The 20,655-nt window shown below is 38.5% G+C and overlaps 1 protein-coding gene across 2 annotated transcripts in view; it reads right to left on the bottom strand.

Moving 5' to 3' along the window:
* PPM1L (protein phosphatase, Mg2+/Mn2+ dependent 1L) overlaps positions 1 to 20,655 on the bottom strand; it is a 295,870-nt gene that overhangs the window by 86,741 nt on the left and 188,474 nt on the right. The window contains exons 1-2 of one of the 2 annotated variants that reach the window (XM_032407314.1): positions 13,353 to 13,460; positions 12,590 to 12,764 (exon numbers count right to left, since the gene is read on the bottom strand). In XM_032407314.1, the coding sequence (XP_032263205.1) occupies positions 12,590 to 12,626 (37 nt within the window). In that variant the 5' untranslated portion in view covers positions 12,627 to 12,764; positions 13,353 to 13,460. Of the gene's footprint in view, positions 1 to 12,589; positions 12,765 to 13,352; positions 13,461 to 20,655 lie in introns of those variants that run through there. The other variant, XM_032407313.1, reaches the window with a different exon arrangement.

The following is a 20,655-nucleotide window of genomic DNA, read 5'->3' on the forward strand; positions in this document are numbered from 1 at the left end:
ACTTCCAGCCTCAGTCTTCAAAGATTGCTGCCCTGGCTGACAACTTGACTACAACTTCACAAGAGAACCAACCAGAATTCTGGATCTTCAGAAACTGTGTGAGGTGATAAAGTTATTGTTTAAAGCTGCAAAGTTTTGGAGTGATTTGTTATGCAGCAAGAGATAACTAATACACAGCATTAGGAAAAAGCAAAACCCAAAACAGAGTACCAATACACTTGAGGAATTGCTCTTCCATTCAGGACAGCACAAGGAAGAAAGAGGAGGTTGACAGAGCCAGTATTTTGCTGGTTTCTGTTGTGCCCTGTGTGGGAAGTTAGCTTATGCACAGTAGCAGATAAGTAATCCTCTCTACCATGAAGGGGTTTGAAAAATGCCCCTGTATACCAAACTAAAAATACTCAAGTTAGGAAACAGCAAAGGTAATAACAAAAAGGCCATCACTGTTAGAGCATCTACCCTATGTCTGTCATTTTCCATACACTATCTTTAATCCTCATAAAAAGCCCCATACGGCATGATATTATCATAAGGAATTATCCTGAAGCCAGTTTGGCTTCAAAGCCTAGGCTCTTTTCATTATGCTATACCTCCTTGCAAGAAAATCAGCAGAGGTTTGGCTATAGTTCGGGAAAGAGAATCAGACTAAAAGGTCAAGTAAAGCAGCAAGTCAGGTGACTTGTCAGACACAGGAAAATCAAGCTTGGGTGAAGCAGAGGCAACCACCAGGAAGTAAGATCAGAAAATGGTGAATCCAATACAGATTCCAAGATTCAAAGGGGCACATGCACCCCAATGTTCATAGCAGCACTATCAACGATAACCAAACTATGGAAGGAGCCCAAGTGTCTATCAACTGATGAATGGATAAAGAAGATGTGGTATATATATATACAATGGAATATTACTCAGTCATCAGAAAGAATGAAATCTCACCATTTGCAATGATGTGGATGGAACTAGTGGGTATTATGCTAAGTGAAATAAGTCAGTCAGAGAAAGACAAATACAATATGATTTCACTCATATGTGGAATTTAAGAAACAAAACAGGTGAACATAGGGGAAGGGGGGAAAAGAGAGAAGGAAACAAACCATAAGAGATTCTTAACTATAGAGAACAAACTGAGGGTTGATGGAAGGAGGTGGGTGGGGGATGGGCTAAATGGGTGATGGGTATTAAGGAGGGCACCTGTTGTGATGAGCACTGGGTGTTATATGTAAGCGATGAATCACTAAATTCTACTCCTGAAACCAATGTTACACTATATGTTAACTGACAAGAATTTAAATAAAAATTTGAAACAAAAGAAAAAAAAAAAAAGAAAATGCTGAATCCACATCAACTCACTGCCCATGAGTCCTGTTCTCTTTCAGGTGAACTTTTTTTTTTCCCCCAATAAGGCTAGCTCTCACTGTACTCTGGTACCAGTGCTGGCTAAGGGCATAAAGGCTTCCAAGAGCCCTATGGTAGAAGCCCTGGAGCCCAGGTGTTCATTGGCAAGGTACTGAGTTGGTCTCACTACTGACCTTCTCTGACCTTGACATTGAGTTCCATGATGATGACCTTGTTGCTTAGTTCCTTTCTTGACTTACTCCAGGGATATACATGACAACTTAGGGGTGAAAAGCTTTACTGAAAACAAGCAGAATGGCTTCCGGCCTTATTATATTCTACTTCCAGCATTGAAGACAAGGGGAAATGTACTAGGAAGGTTTGTGTAGTTTTATTTATTTTTTGAAAAATTTAAAAAAAAAATAGAAAAGGCATGAACAAAGTTAAAAATTCGAGCAATACAAGAGGATAAAAATGTAAGTTTCCTTCCCCAGCTTCTCCTCTCCAGAGTAACCACTGTTGTGAGTTATCTATGGAAGGTAATTAATTTTTACACAAGTGAAAAGTGGGATCTCACTGTGCCACTCAGGTTGAAGAGCCCAGGTACTTGAATTCATTAGCCATAAAAATGAGGATTAGTCAATTATTTTGGTTTGAGCTGGGAAGCTCCCAACTGTTACATCAAAAAAAATACCCTCTCCTTTTGTCTTCTACTGTATGAAAGATTTTTCTATAAATGCATTTGAACACTCTCTGCATTGGATAGAGCCACATGCTATACTAGAGCTTTGAAAAACATGAATAATGTATCCTTGGCTTTTATAGATGGTTGTTATGCAAGGAATGACAATAAGACAAACTCACATGTGTTTCCTATGAAGTTTTCTTTAAGATTTCATTTGTTGTGCTCGTATGGGACATCCCCTACGTACCATTTTGCATCCTCTTGGTCCCACCTCCTAACCTGGCCACTGGTGCAGGGACGGGTTCAGCCCAGGTACAGCCTTGCCCTGAGCCATTTCTCATTTGCTTCCTTCCCAGGAGCTTCCCTGATGCCAAGGTGTGGGAAGCCTGCCAAATCCACTCAGCACTCAGGCATAGGTAGACCAGAAGTGCGGAGAAGTTCATGTCGGTGGCGCTACTGTTGACAAATGAAGAGTGGGACTAGTAGCTAAATGCTTCCCCTTTCACCTCCTGGTGGATGGTTCTGGGGTGCAGTTCATAAGCTTTCTTTGTAGGCATAAGCAGCAGTCACCCTCTGGGGAGGCCAACTCCATAATGAGTCCTCATATTAGCTTTCCCTTGCTTCCTTTTTCATTCCCAATGCCCTTCACTCCCATTCTTTGGGATTGCATTCCCAAATTAACTATCTTCACCAAGGCTTTTGTTCTAGGCTCTGCTTTAAGGGAACCTGGGCTGAGATAACGTTGTTCAATGTCCTTTTACAAGGTGCCTTTTGAAAAAGTCTGCCTAAGCTCGAGTACCAGAAGAGACGTTGACCCCATTGAAAAACGTTTTTATTTTGTCTCTTCTTCATGGTTAGTACATTTGCTGCCTTCTCTTTCTTGGCCTTGCTTTTCTATTTTTATTGGAACATCATTATCGTATGTGTGTATCTATTGATTGTATGTAAATCAAACTCTGAGGAAGCAAATAGGATATAAATAACAAGAGTGCCATTTGTGTTACCTCCTTGAGCAAGAAGGACTGAGATCAGAGGAACGGAAAGCCCAGACTCAGGTAAGGAAGAAGCCAGTTAAGGTGTCATTTTGAGGCAGGTCTCACTTAGAAGATGGATTTATAGAGACAACAGTCAACACTAGCAATAAATTCAAAGGGAAAGGGCTTCGAAGTCGACTGTCCTTCCCCATTTCTTAGCCAGAGCCAGGGACACAGTGGCCGTGTGTGTTGAACAGTGTTTGTCCCAGTGATCTCTCTGTGGTTGATTTACAGGTCCCTTGGACTGATTACAGAACGACGAGAGCACATTCAGGTGCCTCTAGAGGGGAGGAACTGCAGAGATTCTTCATCACACTGGCCTCATCAGAAATGGCCTAAGCCACACAGCCTTGAGACAAGGACATTAACTAAAGAAAGAAACACAGAGAATTCCTCTGGGCAAGAGAGGGTGGCTAGAAAACAGTGCCTTTCAGAAGGCAATTTACCAAATGAAACTTCGGAGTGTCTAGTAGCTCCCAAAGATTAAATTTAACATTCTTGCAAAGTGACATTAAACAGCAGTCCAGCTGCCTATGATTACAGATCTTCCGAGTCTGAAAGTCAGCCAGAGGAGGCATTTTGCTTACATCTCACTACTGCAAATGGACAGTCACGGTACATTAGAAATTCTGGCCCTTTAAAAACTATCCTATTTTTCCCTACAGACTGAAGGTTTTACAATTAACTTGGATCTCATTAAAATTTATTACAAGCATTCCAACGAAGTCTGTAGAATCTTGGTTACAAAATTCCAATAGTGCCGAGAGGAGGAGACAGAGAAAGTACCAGCAGCCTGTCTCTGGCTGGCCGATGCAGCCTAAATTGTGACCACCTGGTACAATTATTTTCTTTGAAGTGTACACATTTTCTTCAGTCCCCGTAATCAAATACTACTTTAGAGCAGGTAATAACATTACTTCCCTTGTGGCAAACAATGACAACTTGATTAGAAAGATAAACACAGCTCCATTGAAATGTTTTAATCACTAGAGGTGGCACTTCCTGATTCTAAATCTCAGTGTTAGCTTGCGGTTTCCAGTATTCTCAGTAAAGTTCTTTAGAATTTAGAATTTTATTCTGCACACTACAAAACTTGGACCAATGTCTTTTCAGAGTGGATATGAGGCTTTCTGTTAAAAATGCAAGAAGAAGTTGGGGACCGTGATTTTTTAAAAAATAACTCCCCACCATATCACTTTTACAAAATTCAGTCTGAATTATCTTTTCTTTAAATTCGGAGATCTCATAAGAAAACAGGCAATGCTGACAATATATTGATGTAAGCTAATTAATGTAAACTAATTAATATTATTTGGAGAGCAACATTTAAAATGTGGAAGATGGGAGCGCCCAGGTGGCTCAGTCAGTTAAGTGTCTGACCCTTGGTATTGGCTCAGGTCATGATCTCAGGGTCATGAGATGGAGCCCCGTGTAGGGCTCCACGCTCAGCATGGAGTCTGCTTGAGATTCTCTCCCTGCCCCTTCCCTGACTTGCGCACGCGTGTGCGCGCTCTCTCTCTCAAATAAACAAATAAATCTTAAAAAAAAATAAAGTAAAATGTGGAAGGTGATGCTATGGCAGAAGGCAAGAATAGGTACTGGTGCATAGTCACAGGAAGAAAAGAACAAATAAAGCATTAGTCACAATAAGCCTGCCTTTAAAAATGCAACTGACATTACGGTTAAGAGGCTTATGGAATCTCTTATGATTTTCTGATTTAAGAACATTTCCTCCTCCCAAACCTAATTCCTTCCTCCTCTACACATTTACTGTCCTCCCAGCACACCCTCTACAGCACCAATTGCACTGTCCTCTAGCTCTATGTTTCTACTGCTGTCTGCACACACACACACACACACACACAAACACACACCTGCAGTGAAGGACCACATGGTCATCTGGGCATTCCCAGTGGAGGCACCATGCCTGGCTCGCAGGTGCTCAATGTTTACAGAGTGAATACATGAATAAACCAATGAATGTCAAATGAACTAAAGACAGAATCACACAATGGTAAAGCTGAGAGCAACTGAAGAAGATACCTAACGCAATGTCCTTTTTAGCAGTGGAAGAAAGCAAGCAGAGAGAGGGGCAATGTCCCGTCACGGACATGGAGACCAGCCCCAGGGCTCGTGGATCACATTTTTGGATACTTTCCAACAGCTATGCCTAGAGTTTTCTAGTTTGTAGATGGCAAAGTCACTTTGTTACTACTCCCTGACCCTTATCTTTTGGCTTTTGAAATCCATGATAAAAAGGGGAAATGGAAGAATTATAACTGAAATTCAAGTTAGCATGGTTAAAAAGATTGTTATCGCTGGCCAGAGAGTTCTCAGTTTATAAATGGATTCTGACTACCTATTTTAGTCTTCTGCTCCCATTGTTACATGACTAGTAATTGGCTGCATTACGAAAGTCCTCATTATGTTTTTGTTAATAATACTACCATTCTCATCTTTTCGCAGACCTCCAAATTCAGGGATTCTATATGGTGATGAGAACTGAAACGTGGATAAAAAAGGGAGGCACCATGCTGGAAATATTAAAAGGTTATGTGAATGGTAACTATGGCATATCCACTCAATAGGTTATTACGCAACCATTACCGATTACTTTTCTGAGTAGTTTATAAGAGCATAGAGAAATATGACTACATTTCAGTCTTAAATGAAAAAAATATAAGTAACTGGGCATAAAGAACTAAAACCCAGCAGAGAAAAATGAGTAAAAGTAATTATACTAAAGATGGTAGTTACGTTTAAGTGGTAGAATTAGAGATTATCTTTTCTATTTTGCCATTTTAAAAAAATGTCTTAAAATGTATTTCTATTACTCTTATAATGGAAAAATAAAACAGATTTAATTTTTTACAGAAATTCAGAAGCTGGGGGGCACCCGGGTGGCTCAGTCGGTTAAGCATCCAACTCTTGATCTCAGCTCAGGTCTTGATCTCAGGGTCATGAGCTCAAGCCCAGTGTTGAGCTCCATGGAGCCTACTTAAAAAAAAAAAAGAGAAATTCAGCAGTTGGAGCCAGAGGTTGCACAATGAATACTGAATTTCCCTTAATAATTGGGTCCCTGTTTTTCCCTTTTTTCCAAATCCTGTCATCAAGGCTCTGGCAAGAGTATCTTTTGAGCCCAGAAATGAGGTCCCGATTGAAGATATAATGTAAGGAAACCTTAGTGTTACTCCTTCCCTCAGGACATGTTTGAGAAACATACTGAGAAATTCACTCTATTTATTAGAGTGAAGAACTTCCTGCACATGCCTTTTTACTGCATTTCTTATGTTCTTAGAAAACCTGAAAGGGCCCTAAATAATTCACAGTCTCTTTCCTGGGTTTGGTTTCCCCTTGGGTGTTCAATTTTTTCCCCATGACAGTAAATGGCTTTCCTTTTGAGATCACGAATTACTCTGACAATAATGGCTCAATTAAATCGTAGGTGTAACTTCGAGGTACCGTCTATTTTAAGAAGAATAAAATAAGTTCAATTGGAGGTAACCCTCTGGCTACTTCCTAAACTGCTCAGAGCACATTCACCACCCTTTTTAAAAGCTATTTCTCCAAAACGTCCATCATAGTACTTGGTGTCTTCACGACAGGTAGCTTTGCTTGGGTACAGCTCCCGGGAACTTCTAATGCAGAGCTGCATCAGGGAATCACAAAGCCAAGGCTGAAAATTCATTGTATGTGATTGCCTGACACTTGTAAGTGGATCTGCAGGTCCCCAGCTTTAACTGATGCCCAAATGAACACAATAAACAGCCAGCTGAGTTCTCTCCTTCCCTCATCTGCACTATCTGGTTCACGTTCTACTTGTAAGTGCTCTTTCTACAAGGTGGAAACATATGCTCTCCGGAAAGCTATATGGGTTTCAAGTAAACTGTCAGAACAGAAATAAAATCCTTACTGGTCTTAGGTTTAACTCTGAGAAGAAGTTCTGATCAGTAACTTAGGCAACTGTGTCCGAGGCCTGCAGCAAGATGGCATGACTGGGCAGGCCACCCATTACAGGTACACTTGGCTGTTCCCCAAAGGAGGAGGTGGGCAGCTCTTTACTCCTGTTTCCCATGCCTTAGTGTTCCTCAGTGTGAGACAGAGAATATCACTCTCAAATAACTGGGCCTACTCTCCTCAAATACAAGGCATTACAGGCCATACTACTTTATCTTTAACAAGAGAATATGTAGTTATTTATTCATGCCCAAACTAAAAAAACAAAACAAACAAAACCTTAAAAACAACTTGAGATTATTTAGAAAAATATGAATAATATACCAGCATAAAAATAAATAATAAGAGGAAAGATTCCCTCTCCTGCGATTTCGGCCCTTCAACTTTTGCCCACTATGACAAATTAAGAAAATTTATGTTAAGCATGCTCTGTGAGCAGTGTGAAATGCTATTTTGATCTCTTCTCAAATCATGCCACTGTTTTCTTTGTAAATGTCTCTATGTTAAGCCCAACCTACTGAAATGTATATGAACCTGCACTTAAATTCAAATAAAAACATTAATAGATCACATGCAAAATACACCCTACTTTTTATTCTGAATTTTGCTTAGTATTAATAAATGCTAATAAAAATATCTAAGCTGTCTTAATGAGGATCCATGAATGACGGACGGCTCAGAACCTCTCCTTCCAAAATCTAGTTTTGCTTGACTCTTAGAGTCTCATTCCCCATCCCACTAACAAAAGTATGTCTAGGCATTTTCATGTGCAGATGCCAGGAAAGCTGACAGATGGCTTTTTTAGTCAGATATTTTGTACAGATTACACAGGTTGTGTGAGAAGAGAAGAGAAAGACAGTAGAGCAAGCAGAAGGTTCAAGATGAAGCTACATACAACCTCGCAGAAACTATGGCAACCTGACTTTTCCAGTGTCAAGAGACCAGTTACAGTTTTAGAAATGGAAGACTTCCATGAGATCGTGTCCAAGCCTTTTATTTAAAGATTTATTTATTTATTTAAGATTTATTTATTCACTTGAGAGAGAGAGAGAGAGAGAAAGAGTGTGAGCGTGGGGAGGGGCAGAGGAAGAGGGAGAGAGAAACTTCAGCAGACTCCTCACAGAGCATGCAGAATGCAATGCAGGGCTTGATCTCATGACCCTGAGATCATGACCTGAGCCAAAACCGAGTCAGACGTTTAACCAACTGCGCCACCCAGGCGCCCCTATGCCTTTGATTTATGGGAAAATGGGCCTTAGGGAGGTTTGATGACTCACTCAAGATCATACACCTGGTTGGCAGTAGAGTTAGAATACAGTCTGGGTCTCTTGGTTCCCGGTACTCTTTCAATTATACCACAAAACATCTTTATTCCTGTCAAAACTTAAAGATAAACCACTTGGATGAAAATCTCTCTAAACTGGTTTACACAATTCCTATTTTTATATACAAAATATAATTAACATTCTCTGTGAATTAAGGTCATTACTATGAAGATCAATGATGTTAACTCTATAATATAGAGTATGAATGCTGATCTTGCAGAGTACAGTACAATGCTGGGAGTATGACAACTGCTTTTATGGATTTCTGTGGATTTCCTCTACTTGTATTCCTCACTGCCCTCAGTGTCTCTGCTCCAATTATCATCCCTTCCCCCCACCTTCTAATTCTAATTTTATTTTTTTTATTTTTTTTTAAGATTTTATTTATTTATTTGACAGAGAGAGACACATCGAGAGAGGGAACACAAGCAGGGGGAGTGGGAGAGGGAGAAGCAGGCTTCCCGTGGAGCAGGGAGCCCAATGTGGGGCTCGATCCCAGGACCCCGGGATCATGACCTGAGCCGAAGGCAGATGCTTAACGACTGAGCCGCCCAGGCACCCCCTAATTCTAATTTTAAACTCACGTTTTCTAAAGTCTATTCTCTAGAGTAATATGAAACGCAGAACAAATGCCCACCATATTCACTGCAGCATTATTCATTATAGCAAAAGCAAAAACAAAAACCATAAATGTCCAACATAGAAGAATGTTTAGTGACTAGTACTTTCAAGAACAGAATATTGTGCAGCCATTAAAATTATTTTTGCATAAAGAGGTTTGATAATGAAGAAGCACTGATGTACTAATGTTAAGTGAAGAAAGCAGAATATAAAACTGCAGAATATCAACCATATTGCAAAAATGCTTTGATCAGAAATACACAAAAATGTTTACAATGGTAGGATTATTTATAATTACTATTCTTATACCATTCTACTTATCTCTATTTCTGCAATAAAAATGTAACACTCAAAGTCAGAAAAAGAATTTTAAAAAAGAAAACATCGCATTGGAAAAATATAACCTAACTGATGAGAACAATATAAAATAAAAATATATAGATTCTAGGTGAGATCTAAAGCCTCTGCCGTACGGGTTTGTCCATGAATTCAGCAACATGGTACAGTTGCCGGTGGCGTTTCCTTACTTCCCATTTCTTTGCTAAATTTCAGGTATGTCAGGTTGCCGGATATTTGAACTGCGGATGAGTAAAGCATCAAGGTCTGTATACTTAAAGGAAAAGAGAGAACACTGAGAAGAAAAGACCAAGAAAGAGGAGGGAGGGAGAAAAGGTTCTAAGCCAATGCTTTCAGACAAGTGTCTAAGGATTTTTTTCATTAATTGGTTTTTAGAAGTTTAGAAGCCACAGATGGTGGCAACTGTCATTAAGTCACTCAGACTGATTTATCAGTGGATGAGCATTAAAGACAAATTAACCTCTCTAGAGATCAGGCTAGTGTCCAATTAACAATTAACTACTTCCTCGAACTAGGAGAGCTGAATTAAGAATGCGAGAACATCAAAGCCAGGATAGTATGAGAAGCTAAGCAGTTGAAGCAGATAAGTGTCTTAGTATAGGATATTTATATCTGAAGGTACTGGATAGATAGATAGATAGATAGATAGATAGATAGATATTTTTTTTTCCCAATTTTCTATCCCAATTCTTTTGTAATATGATGAAAAATTTTTCTGTTAAATAGCAATATCTTTTTTGTATTTTCTCTTCTTTCTTTAAATGAAACCTTTAGTACATGGGTAATGGAGGAGGAGGCAGTGACCTTTTGATCTGACAACACGCAGTGACACTCATTTATTCATATACATATACTCAGCCCCCATAAAATGTGTCACCTCATGCAGGAATGAACAAGGGCAAACTGAGCCCAGGGTAGGTGATTTAACAAATAGATGTTGCTTGACTTCTCAAAGCTTCTGAAGATCATTTTTCAAAATTTCATTTTTTAAAAATTTCCCTCTGCCTTTGCGAACATTATACGCCAAGAAAACACTCTTAAGAGTATTTTAGACTGGTCTGAGGGACAGACAAGATCCAAATCTGTCCTCATTCAACATTAGTAGCATTTGCAATATGATTTCTAAGGACTTCCCCAAACATGCTATGTTTTATTATAGTAACCCTGTGAGATATTACTAGCCCAACTTCATAGATGCAGAAACATCTAATTTGCTAAAGATCATACCAATATTAAGGTAGAGGGAAAAGTCCCCCTTTAGATCTCTGGCTCCCAATCCTGTATTCTTTCCACTGCTTCACACCGCAGGCTTTACTGATAACTTCCATGCCAAAGTATTTGCCCCTAAAGTCCACATACAGGGGTACCTCGGCAGATTAGTAGCTGCTTAACAACAGTGCAGGTGAGTGAAAAATTATTCCCAAAGAAGTTAAAATTGAGTGGGAGGAGGTTGAGCCTGATGTTCATTGCCACCTTGGTCTCCACTTCGGCCCCTTCATCCACACAGACTGTGTCTCTCTTCTCTTCATAAAACCATGTTCATCATTTGTCCTTCGTGGTTTAAGCGAATGCTGGCCCCAAAAGAATTCCATTAAAAATCTGAGCCACTTTCTCTATTCCTTTACTCCACATCCCTCAGCTTAACTCTGATAGTGTGTAGCTATTACGGAGTGTTCCTATTCCCCAATTCCTCAGGAATTTTTCTCCAGAAGCCGTACACAGATGTTTGAGCTCCCCAGCTAGACTTTAAGCAAGATCTGTTTTTCTACATCTCAGATTCCTCCCCACCTTTTCAACACTCTTCGCCCTGTCTTCCAACTGCCTAGGATCAACAAATGCCTTCCTAGGGAATGAGAATCTGCATGAGTGTGGGGAAAGCCCAGCTGGATTAGTCAGTAGGAGGCTGGAGTCCCAGCTCTACATCTAAGTGTGTGATTTCAGGCAAGTCTATGGGTCCCGGTTTTCTCAACATAAAATGGTTGCGGGAACACGAAGTGGGTGGACTACATGAGATCTGTGATCTCTAAGATTCTGTGAATATTTATATTATTTTGATTGGGTTGATCACAGCCTTACTTTATTTCATTAGGGATGAGAGAGGAGATAAATGTGAATTCCAAAGAAAAGAATGTTAAAAACAAGACAAATACAGAGATCAAGTAACTAGCCCCCTAACAGGCAGAAGAAAGCCAATGTGTCTGGAAAATTAATAAGCAAAGGAGAATAAGAAGGAGTAGAGATGCCTTGGGCTAGAAGTGTGGATCCTGTCTGACAGGGATGTAAAGGGCTTGGAGGGTGGAATGTAAATGGGAGCGGATCGGTAACTAGAAAATTGCTATAGTGGTTAGGTGTATGTAGCGTGATGTTTGCTTTTTAAATCTGCTCTTCTGTTTGCTCTTCAAGCTTGAAATCAAATGTTAAGAATGTCAGCACAGAGAATGCTGAGATCATGAGGAAGAAAATAAAATGCAAACTAACTTCCTTGTGAAACTAAAGACAAAAGTTCCTGGTATTAAAATGGGGATTAATATTACCAACGTTTGACCATTAGCAACCTATTTTCCTATATTTTCCTCCATTTGGGAGGAGAAAGGGGTAAGTAATGACAATTTTAATCAGACTATTTCTCCTAAGTTTAATTTTATTAAAGATTTTTAAATTCCAAGTAATACTGTACTGGTTTCACTAAAATTGAGTTTTAGCTGACAGACCTTGTAATAGATTAAAATGGTGTTATAAGGAGGTCTGCCCAGCCTTGATTAAGAAACTCCCTTAGATGGGATGAATTTGATGAAAATCAAGCCTTGAAATGTCAAGGAAAAGAAATGGTACCTCTTTAGAAAAGAAAATCTCTGAAATTCAAAAATAATACTTGAAGCAAGTAACAATCCTGGGATTATTGGATGTAAAAGTTTTTAGTTGGTATCTAAAACTGAAGTGACACTTTCAAAGATTAAATCAATAAGAGCACGTGGTTCATAAAAGGCCAGAAAAATTCCATTAAAAAAAAGAGCAAAAATTTTAAAGGGATTTGATTTAAGAGCCATTTTTAGAAGTCTCTTGATGAAATTTTTGATACTAAAACTGCAGAGAAGAAACTTACTGTTAATCCATGTTATATAACTTTGAATCCAGTCTGCCCTTCATCTTCTACCTCAGAAAAGGGCCTAAATTTAACCAAAGTCTAAAAAGACATTTCTGTGGGAGCAAAAGTCTGTGTGTGTGTGTGTGTGTGTGTGTGTGTGTGTGTGTGTGCGCGCTAAAGACAAACATACCTGCTTCATCATAGGATACAGTCAATTTTTCTAGCATTTCTCGGTCAATTGACAGAATCTGCTGTTCAAGGATGGTCTGGTAAGACAGAACACTATTTTCTTTGTCCTTCTCGTAGTCCTGAAGATGCTGTTTAAGGGCCTCTGGGAGTCTCGATTTTACATATTCAGCTGCAGTCTGCAGTTAAAACAGGTAGAGAACCCCATTAGTATTTCTCATCTTAGGCTTTTCACTTCCCCATGAAACCAACCCTTTAGACAAGCATATCCTTGTCATCATCATTATTGGATTCCACTCTACCAAGTACGATGAATCTTCAAATAGAGAGACTCACAGACCTGTAGGAATTTTCTTTTTTTTTTTTAAGATTTTATTTATTTATTTATTTTATTTATTTGACAGAGAGAGACACAGAGAGAGAGGGAACACAAGCAGGGGGAGTGGGAGAGGGAGAAGCAGGCTTCCCGCTGGGAAGGGAGCCCGATGCGGAGCTCGATCCCAGGACCCTGGGACCATGACCTGAGCTGAAGGCAGACGCTTAACCGACTAAGCCACCCAGGCGCCCCCTGTAGGAATTTTCTACCAGGTTTAAAGGTATGAAAGATGATGGGGGACTTGGTTTGGCATAGAAAAAGTTAATACTCAGCGTTTCAACTACTCCACTGAACTCTGAAGGCCCCATGATGGTAATTTTACTGGATATAAATCTGACTTGCCCTTGTCTAGAATGCAGAAGCTAGTCACTCATCCCAGCAGTGAACCCACCTAAGCTATGGCATCCACATCTTTGCTTTGATGTTCTGTGCTCATTAATGCTTCCACGGGAACTCTTGTGAAGTGAATAGAAAGGAGAGTCCTCTGTTGGGGCTGATAATGGAATAATGGGATAAACAGAGAATGAAGAGATCTAAGACAATGATGCCCCTTAACCTGAAAAAAGAACTGTTCACCAATGTCTTGACCTTTATATTTATATAATTTATATTTATATATATATTTTTATATATATAAAAAATATATAACATATATATATAATTCTTAACTTGTTTTCTCTCTGCTACACAATCTGCCCAAAGTACTCCTAACTAATAACCTCTGAAATTACATGCAGTGATTTTTCAACCAGGTAAGCATGCTTCCATTTGAGGTAGGAAGAAGGCATGTGTACTTTGAAAAAGAGCTCCCCAAAGATTCTGATACGCTCTGCTGGTGGGCTGGAGAAAGCATACTCTTCTCCCTCCCAGTTGAGAATCACAGTTAAAAGTTAAACAGAACTTTAAGAGAGAAATTAAGTGACAGAGAGGCATGTATGAATCAGGGGAATTCTGAAATTCTTAAAACATCTCTCTTAGGAATGCCAAGAGTTTGGTATCTCCTTGCAGAGCAGTCCTGCATCATACACATAGGGTTTGAAGTTGATAAAATAAAGGCATACGTATATTGTTTAAAATTATACTCACAACGACTTGAAAATGTAAATAAAAGAAACTTAAAAAGGACTGTCTCTGAGATATGTGCCTGGAAGACCCATCCACATAGTTTAATATTTTTCTAAAAATTCCTGTACAGCTATTAATTGCATAATTTAAGACAAGTTTGAGTTAAACACGTGCACAGACATATATACGGTACAGGCTCATCAACAGGGGTTTGTTGTAGGTTTTTTTTTTTTTTCATTTATCAAACAGTATGCTCTATAACCTTTGGGAAAAAATGAGATAGGTCTATATGTACCGACAAGGAAGAATGTCATGGTATTACTGTTAAGGTTAAAAAACAAAGTCACAGAATACCAGTGACAGTATATTCTTTTTATGTAAAGCATACATATATGTGTATGTTGTATTCTGTAATATCATATGTGTGGGAGAAGATATTGAGGGCTATATTCCAATTGCAGAACATACTCACTTTTTACTCTCCACATTTCTGTATTGTTTCAGTGCTCTTACTATTGTAATTTTTAAGAATTATCTTTAAAATTTTTTTTGTAACATTCATAGTTTTCCTTTTAAATGTTAGCACAATTTAAGATAAAGAGAAGCTTGCCAAAACAATGACAACTGACTTCCCAGGAAAGGTCTACTGGGAAATGGTGGGGAAAAATTATAGGTCAGTTCTCAGAGTTGCCAAATAGAGCACACACTTATTATTTCCAGGTATACATTTAGATTCCATAAGTCAGATGGAATTACAATTTTAAAATATCACCAAACATTGTTCAATTCCTCTGCCAGCCAGTTAGTGCAGAACAAATAAAATTATTCCATAAAATGTAAATGGACTCAGCACATTAGCACAGCATATTTAATTCTAGAATTTAATAACAATTTTCTCCTGATACTGGAAAACGAAGAGACACACTGCTGAATAACTATTTTTAGACTCATACTACCTTGCTATTCAGTTTAACATCTATCTGTAATTTTTTACCCTGGAGATAATCTATGAGGTACCAGAAGTAATTTAAAACATACATTTTACAAATATTGGTATACTCTATTATTTAAAGCATACACATTTCCTTCCAATTGTGTCTACCGATTTACTTTTCTAATTAAAATCATGATATAGGTCTTTGAACAGAGTCTATTTTTTTTTTAACTATGTTTTGAGTTATATTTTGGCATTTCATTTTTTTAAAAGATTTTATTTATTTATGTTAGGGAGAGAGAGAGAGCAGGGGAAGAGCAGAGGGAGAGGGACAAGCAGGCTTTGCGCTGAGTGTGGAGCTAGACACGGGCTCCATCTCATCGCTCTGAGATCGTGACTTGAAACCAAGAGTCGGATGCTTAACCGACTGAGCCACCCAGGTGCCCCAGCATTTCATTTCTAAAACAGTATAATATCATGTATAGAGTTCTTTCTGTTGGGAAAGATTCTCAAGAGGAACGGAAAGAAAGCAACTCTAGCAAAATACTAGATTCCGTCAAGATATTTCAAAAAATCACCTTTATACTGAGGTGATACTCTAAATGTATTCAAATGGCAGTTAAAACCTTATGTTAAAAGTATGAACCTTTGTTAAAAAAAGAAGCTGTCATACAAATACCATATGATCTTACTTATATATGCAATCTAAAACAAAACAAAATAAACCTGAACTCAGAGATGCTGAGAACAGATTGATGGGGTGAGGGTGGACAAAACAGATGAAGGTGGTCAAAAGGAACAAACTTCCAGTTGTAAATAAATAAGTCTTGGGGATATCATGCTTTGCATGATGGCTACAGTTGATAATACTGTATTGTATATTTGAAAGTTGCTAAGAGAATATATCTTAAAGATTCTTATCACAAGAAAAGAAATTGTAACTATGTGTGGTGGCAGATGTTAATTAGGCTTATTGTGGTAATCATTTCATAATACATACAAATACCAAATCATTATGTTGTATACCTGAAACTAATATGTCAATATACTTTAATACAAAACCAGGCTGTCATCTTATTAACTGAGATTATAATTATTCCACAAGTAATAGATAATGCAAAGAAAAATTAAATTTAAATTTTCACTGGAATTTTTAAAAAGTGAAAAATGAAATTAAAATTTAATTGTCTATTCTTTAATCAATGAGAAGTACTACTGGAAGTTTAAATCCTAAATTGCAGGTTCTTATAATCAACCATTTCAGAAACAATAATATTGTTATCATGATCAGTATCTTGCATTTGTGTTGTACTTTATACTTTTCCGAGCAATTTATGCTGTTAACCATTCTGTTTGTTCAGCATAACTTTGAGTGAAAGTAGACAACTTACTGGTTTTGGCCAGTCCTTCACATCCTTCAAAGTTTGGCTCAAATGCTACAAATTCTCTTAGCGAACACACCTAATAGCAGCCAACAGTCTTTCAAGTTTTTATACAGGTATTTGTATAGGGGTATTTCAGTTCCCCAGTTTGGCTGACATAAGAACTATATTTTATACATCCTTGAGTTTGCCCAATATGTTTCAGTGCTTTGCACCAAAGAAGTTTAATATCTTGACTATATCCAAGATTCAGGTACTTTGAGATAGCCTTTTTAGCCCAATGACCGGTATAAAAATCTTCTGACAGTTCATAATTATGCAATCTGAACTTGCTTTCATGATTCCAGATAGAGCCTAGGAGTCATTTTCCACCAGCAAATGGTACTATACTACATTTCCTCTTTAATTATCATCGATGCCATTATTTTAGGAAAGCAAACAGCTTAAACCCAAACCATTTATATGCCAAAAGAGCAAATTATGTACTTCACATACAAAACTGTATATGAAGCTTTATGTAATGTGCTCCTCTTAATAATTGTTTGATTGCCTCTCTCCTTGTCTTTTTTAATTCATTCAGCAATGGGCTTGCTTCCGCTAGGGACCCTCGGAGGAGTCATGTGGACCGTACCTCAGAACTGGGCCCCTCAGCTAAGGGTTGCCTTGCAGAGGTTCACTCTGCCTACAAGTTCAAGTTTGTGCTTGTTCAGGTGGCAGCAGCGAAACCTCAGGGCAGAGAGTGGAGGATGCATAGTTCCCAGGTTCCCCAGGTTACACCTGAGCAGATGGTCAGCAGCTGGAAAGATGAACTGCAAGCTTGCGAGGCAGGACACAAAAGGTGTCCAGCCAGTGTACCTTCTTACAGAAGTTGTATACATGCCAACTTCAGTCTGGAAGACAGTAAAGGGCCAGAGGAGACCCTGTAAAAAATACTCAAAAGGATAAAAGAAAAGCAGGATGACTACAGGTTTAAATTTGGGAACCTCGTAGGTAGAATGCTGATACCGGTCGTTAGGCTAAAAAACTATTTACTATTACAGTGGTATGTTCTTTAAGAAATAATCAATATATATGAAAGAATGGGGAGGGTTGCAAAGTATTTTAAACACTGCTAAATGCTTCACAATTCATCTTAAAAACCTGTCAGCCAGCCAGTTCCAACTTACTGTGTGTGCTGAGTAAAGTGCATTAGACCCGCCGCTGCTACAAGAACAAACCTCTGCCATAAAGGAACCTGCAAGTTTAATGTGCAAACAAAACACACACACGAAATACTGGAAAAACACTCCTCACAAAGCAATAAAAAAAAAAAAAAGCATGAATCTTGAGATAAATTAACATATTTATTTAATATATGAGCCATATTAAGTGCTGAATGGCCTCTAGGAAGAAAATTTAAGGAGTGGGGACAAGAAAAGAATCAAGAAATCACTGGAGTTTAAAGATCAGTTTTGAGGTAAGAGGTACTTACTGGAGGAAAGAAAAGTAATCTAGAAAGTAGTGACTGTGAGTTCATAGAAAGAAATATTAAGAAATGAAGTTGATAAAAACTAGGAGTAAAAGAGAGCGTGGCAGTTGTAGAAGTTTTAACTCCCTTTTAAACCAGGGCGTTTTGATTTGTAGCAGTTAGTAATAGGAAATACTGAACATCTTTGAGTGAAATAAATGATCATATCTCGTTTGAGAAAAAATGTGCTTGGAGCTGAGTTTAAAGTGCACTGGAGTGGGGCGATGCCTGGGTGGCTCAGGAGGTTAGCGTCTCACTCTTGATTTCGGCGCAGGTCATGATCTCAGGTCATGAAACTGAACCCCGAGTCAGGCTCCGCGCTGGGCATGCAGCCTGCTTAAGAGTCTCTCTCTCCCTCTGCCCCCCTCCTGCTCTCTATAAATAAATAAATAAATAAATAAATATATAAATAAATAAAAATAAAATGCACTTGAGGAGGGTACCTGGGTGGCTCAGTTGGTTAAGCACCCAACTCTTGATCTCGGCTCAGGTCATGATCTCAGGGTCATGAGTTCAAGCCCCTGTGACGGGCTCTATGCCCAGCGTGGAGCTTACTTAAAAAAAAATGCACTTGAAAAAAATTAAAGCATGGAGACAAGTAAAAAGTCTGAAGGAAAGGAAAACTGGCCTTTTACACTGTGGTTGGAGTATAAATTGGACAATCTCTTTGGACAGAAAATGAAAAAATGTAATTACAGTTACAATTATTTTACCTAGTAATTGCCTTTCTAGGAACTTATTTTAAGAAAAAAGTTAAAGATAAGCCTAAAGATTTGGGTGTAAACATGCTTATCAAAGTATTATTCATGATAATGAAAATCGGTCTTGAAATTGGTTGACTGAATTATGGAGCATCCATGCAATGGAATACAACACAGCTATTCAAAATCACATTATGAAAGAAAGAACACTAAATTATGGGAAAATGTTCATAATGAAAAGCAGATTACAAAGCAGTTTGTATACTACATGTGTGAGGAAAAAATTGGCTGAAATATATTAATATTGATCACAGTTATCTCAGAGTAGTAAGAGTTCAGGGGATATTAATTTTTTTCCTCTATGTAGTTTTCTGTGTTTTCCACATTTTCTAAAATAAAAATGGCAGGAAAGGCTTGCCCACTTTCTATGTGCCAGGCACCGAGCTGAATGCCTTATATGTATTCACTTCTTTAATCCTCACAACAACCCTGAGAGGTTTCTACAGATGAGAAGACAGACTCGGGTTAAATAATTTATCCCTGGCTCTGCAGTAAGTGGTGGAGCAGGAAACACCAACCGTTTGTGAGCCAAAAGAGAAAGACTGTGGTCATTCCTTTGTAAGGTAAAGCAGGCCCACGCTGGGATAAAGACCCTGAGAAGAGAACAAAAGAGCACTTGAGCCAAGCGTGGTGACAGATGGGAAAGAAAAACATGTAAGATGGCTTGCATGTTGCAAAACTGGAAGCTAAAGATGAGGTTGGTGATATTGAGAGTAAATGGGAAAACGGAGTAAAGTGGAACAGAATAAACTTACTTTTGAACACTGAACTGTAAGCCTGAAGACTATCCACCTCCACCACCACCTCTCAAAAAAGAAAAACCTCCACAAGGAGAAAGTATTAGGCTTATTTTATAAAACTCAAAAGAAAAATATCAGACAAATGACTTTGGTTACAAGTGCTAGGAAGGCAAAAGCTATTTTCAAGAAAAGATATTAGGTGATATTGAATTAAATTTTAATGGAGCCCCCATTTGAGAAAGATCACGAGCTAATAAGACCTACGTTCAAATCACTTTTAGTATTTTTCCCTGAGAATTTGCAGAGGTCAAGTTTCTATCCATTTTGAACAGATATAAAAACAGGCTTCTGATGTCGTTAATGAAAATATGCTTTACAATTTTTATTTAATACTGCATATTTCATAGCTGTGGGAGTTTTGAATTTTTTGTCCCTTCCTTTCTAATCAAATATTCTATCTTATTACCAATTCTAAGACTTAGACTTACCATATGTAATTTTATATTTAAAAATTTTAGGTATGGTGTGTTCAAAAAAAAAAGAAAGCTCCCTCTAAACTCAATAAATTCTTACTTAGAAGATATTTTTAAGGGACGCCTGGGTGGCTCAGTCGGTTAAGCATCTGCCTTCAACTCAGGTCATCATCCCAGGGTCCTGAGATAGAGCCCCACGTTGGGCTCCCGGCTCAGCCAGGAGCCTGCTTCTCCCTCTGCTGCTCCCCCTACTTGTGCTCTGTCTCTCTGTCTCTCTCTCTCTCTGACATATAAATGAATAAAATCTTTAAAAAAAAAGATTTTTTAAAACCAAGAAATGGATTTTTTTTAAGATTTTAGATTTTTTAAGTAATCTCTACACCCAACATGGAGCCCAAACTCACAACCGCAACTAAATCAAGAGTCGCATGCTCCGCCTACTGAGCCAGCCAGTTTCCAGCCCCAAGGAATGGCTTTTATCATTAAGTTTGTAATGATCTGTGTTATAAATGCTAGTCCTGATGTAAAGACCCAGTTTCAAAGCAACATTGAAAAACTAACAAATGAGATTCTAAGATTACAAAACTGGAAGTGCATCTTAAAAAGACATACCCTCGGGCGCCTGGGTGGCTCAGTCGTTAAGCGTCTGCCTTCAGCTCAGGTCATGATCCCAGGGTCCTGGGATCCAGCCCCGCATCGGGCTCCCTGCTCAGCTGGAAGCCTGCTTCTCCCTCTCCCACTCCCCCTGCTTGTATTCCCTCTCTCGCTGTCTCTCTCTCTGTCAAATAAATAAATAAAATCTTTAAAAAAAAAAAAGACATACCCTCTTTTG

Source organism: Phoca vitulina, unplaced genomic scaffold (assembly GCF_004348235.1).
Source record: "Phoca vitulina isolate PV1807 unplaced genomic scaffold, GSC_HSeal_1.0 scaffold8, whole genome shotgun sequence".
NCBI classification, from domain to species: Eukaryota; Metazoa; Chordata; class Mammalia; order Carnivora; family Phocidae; genus Phoca; species Phoca vitulina.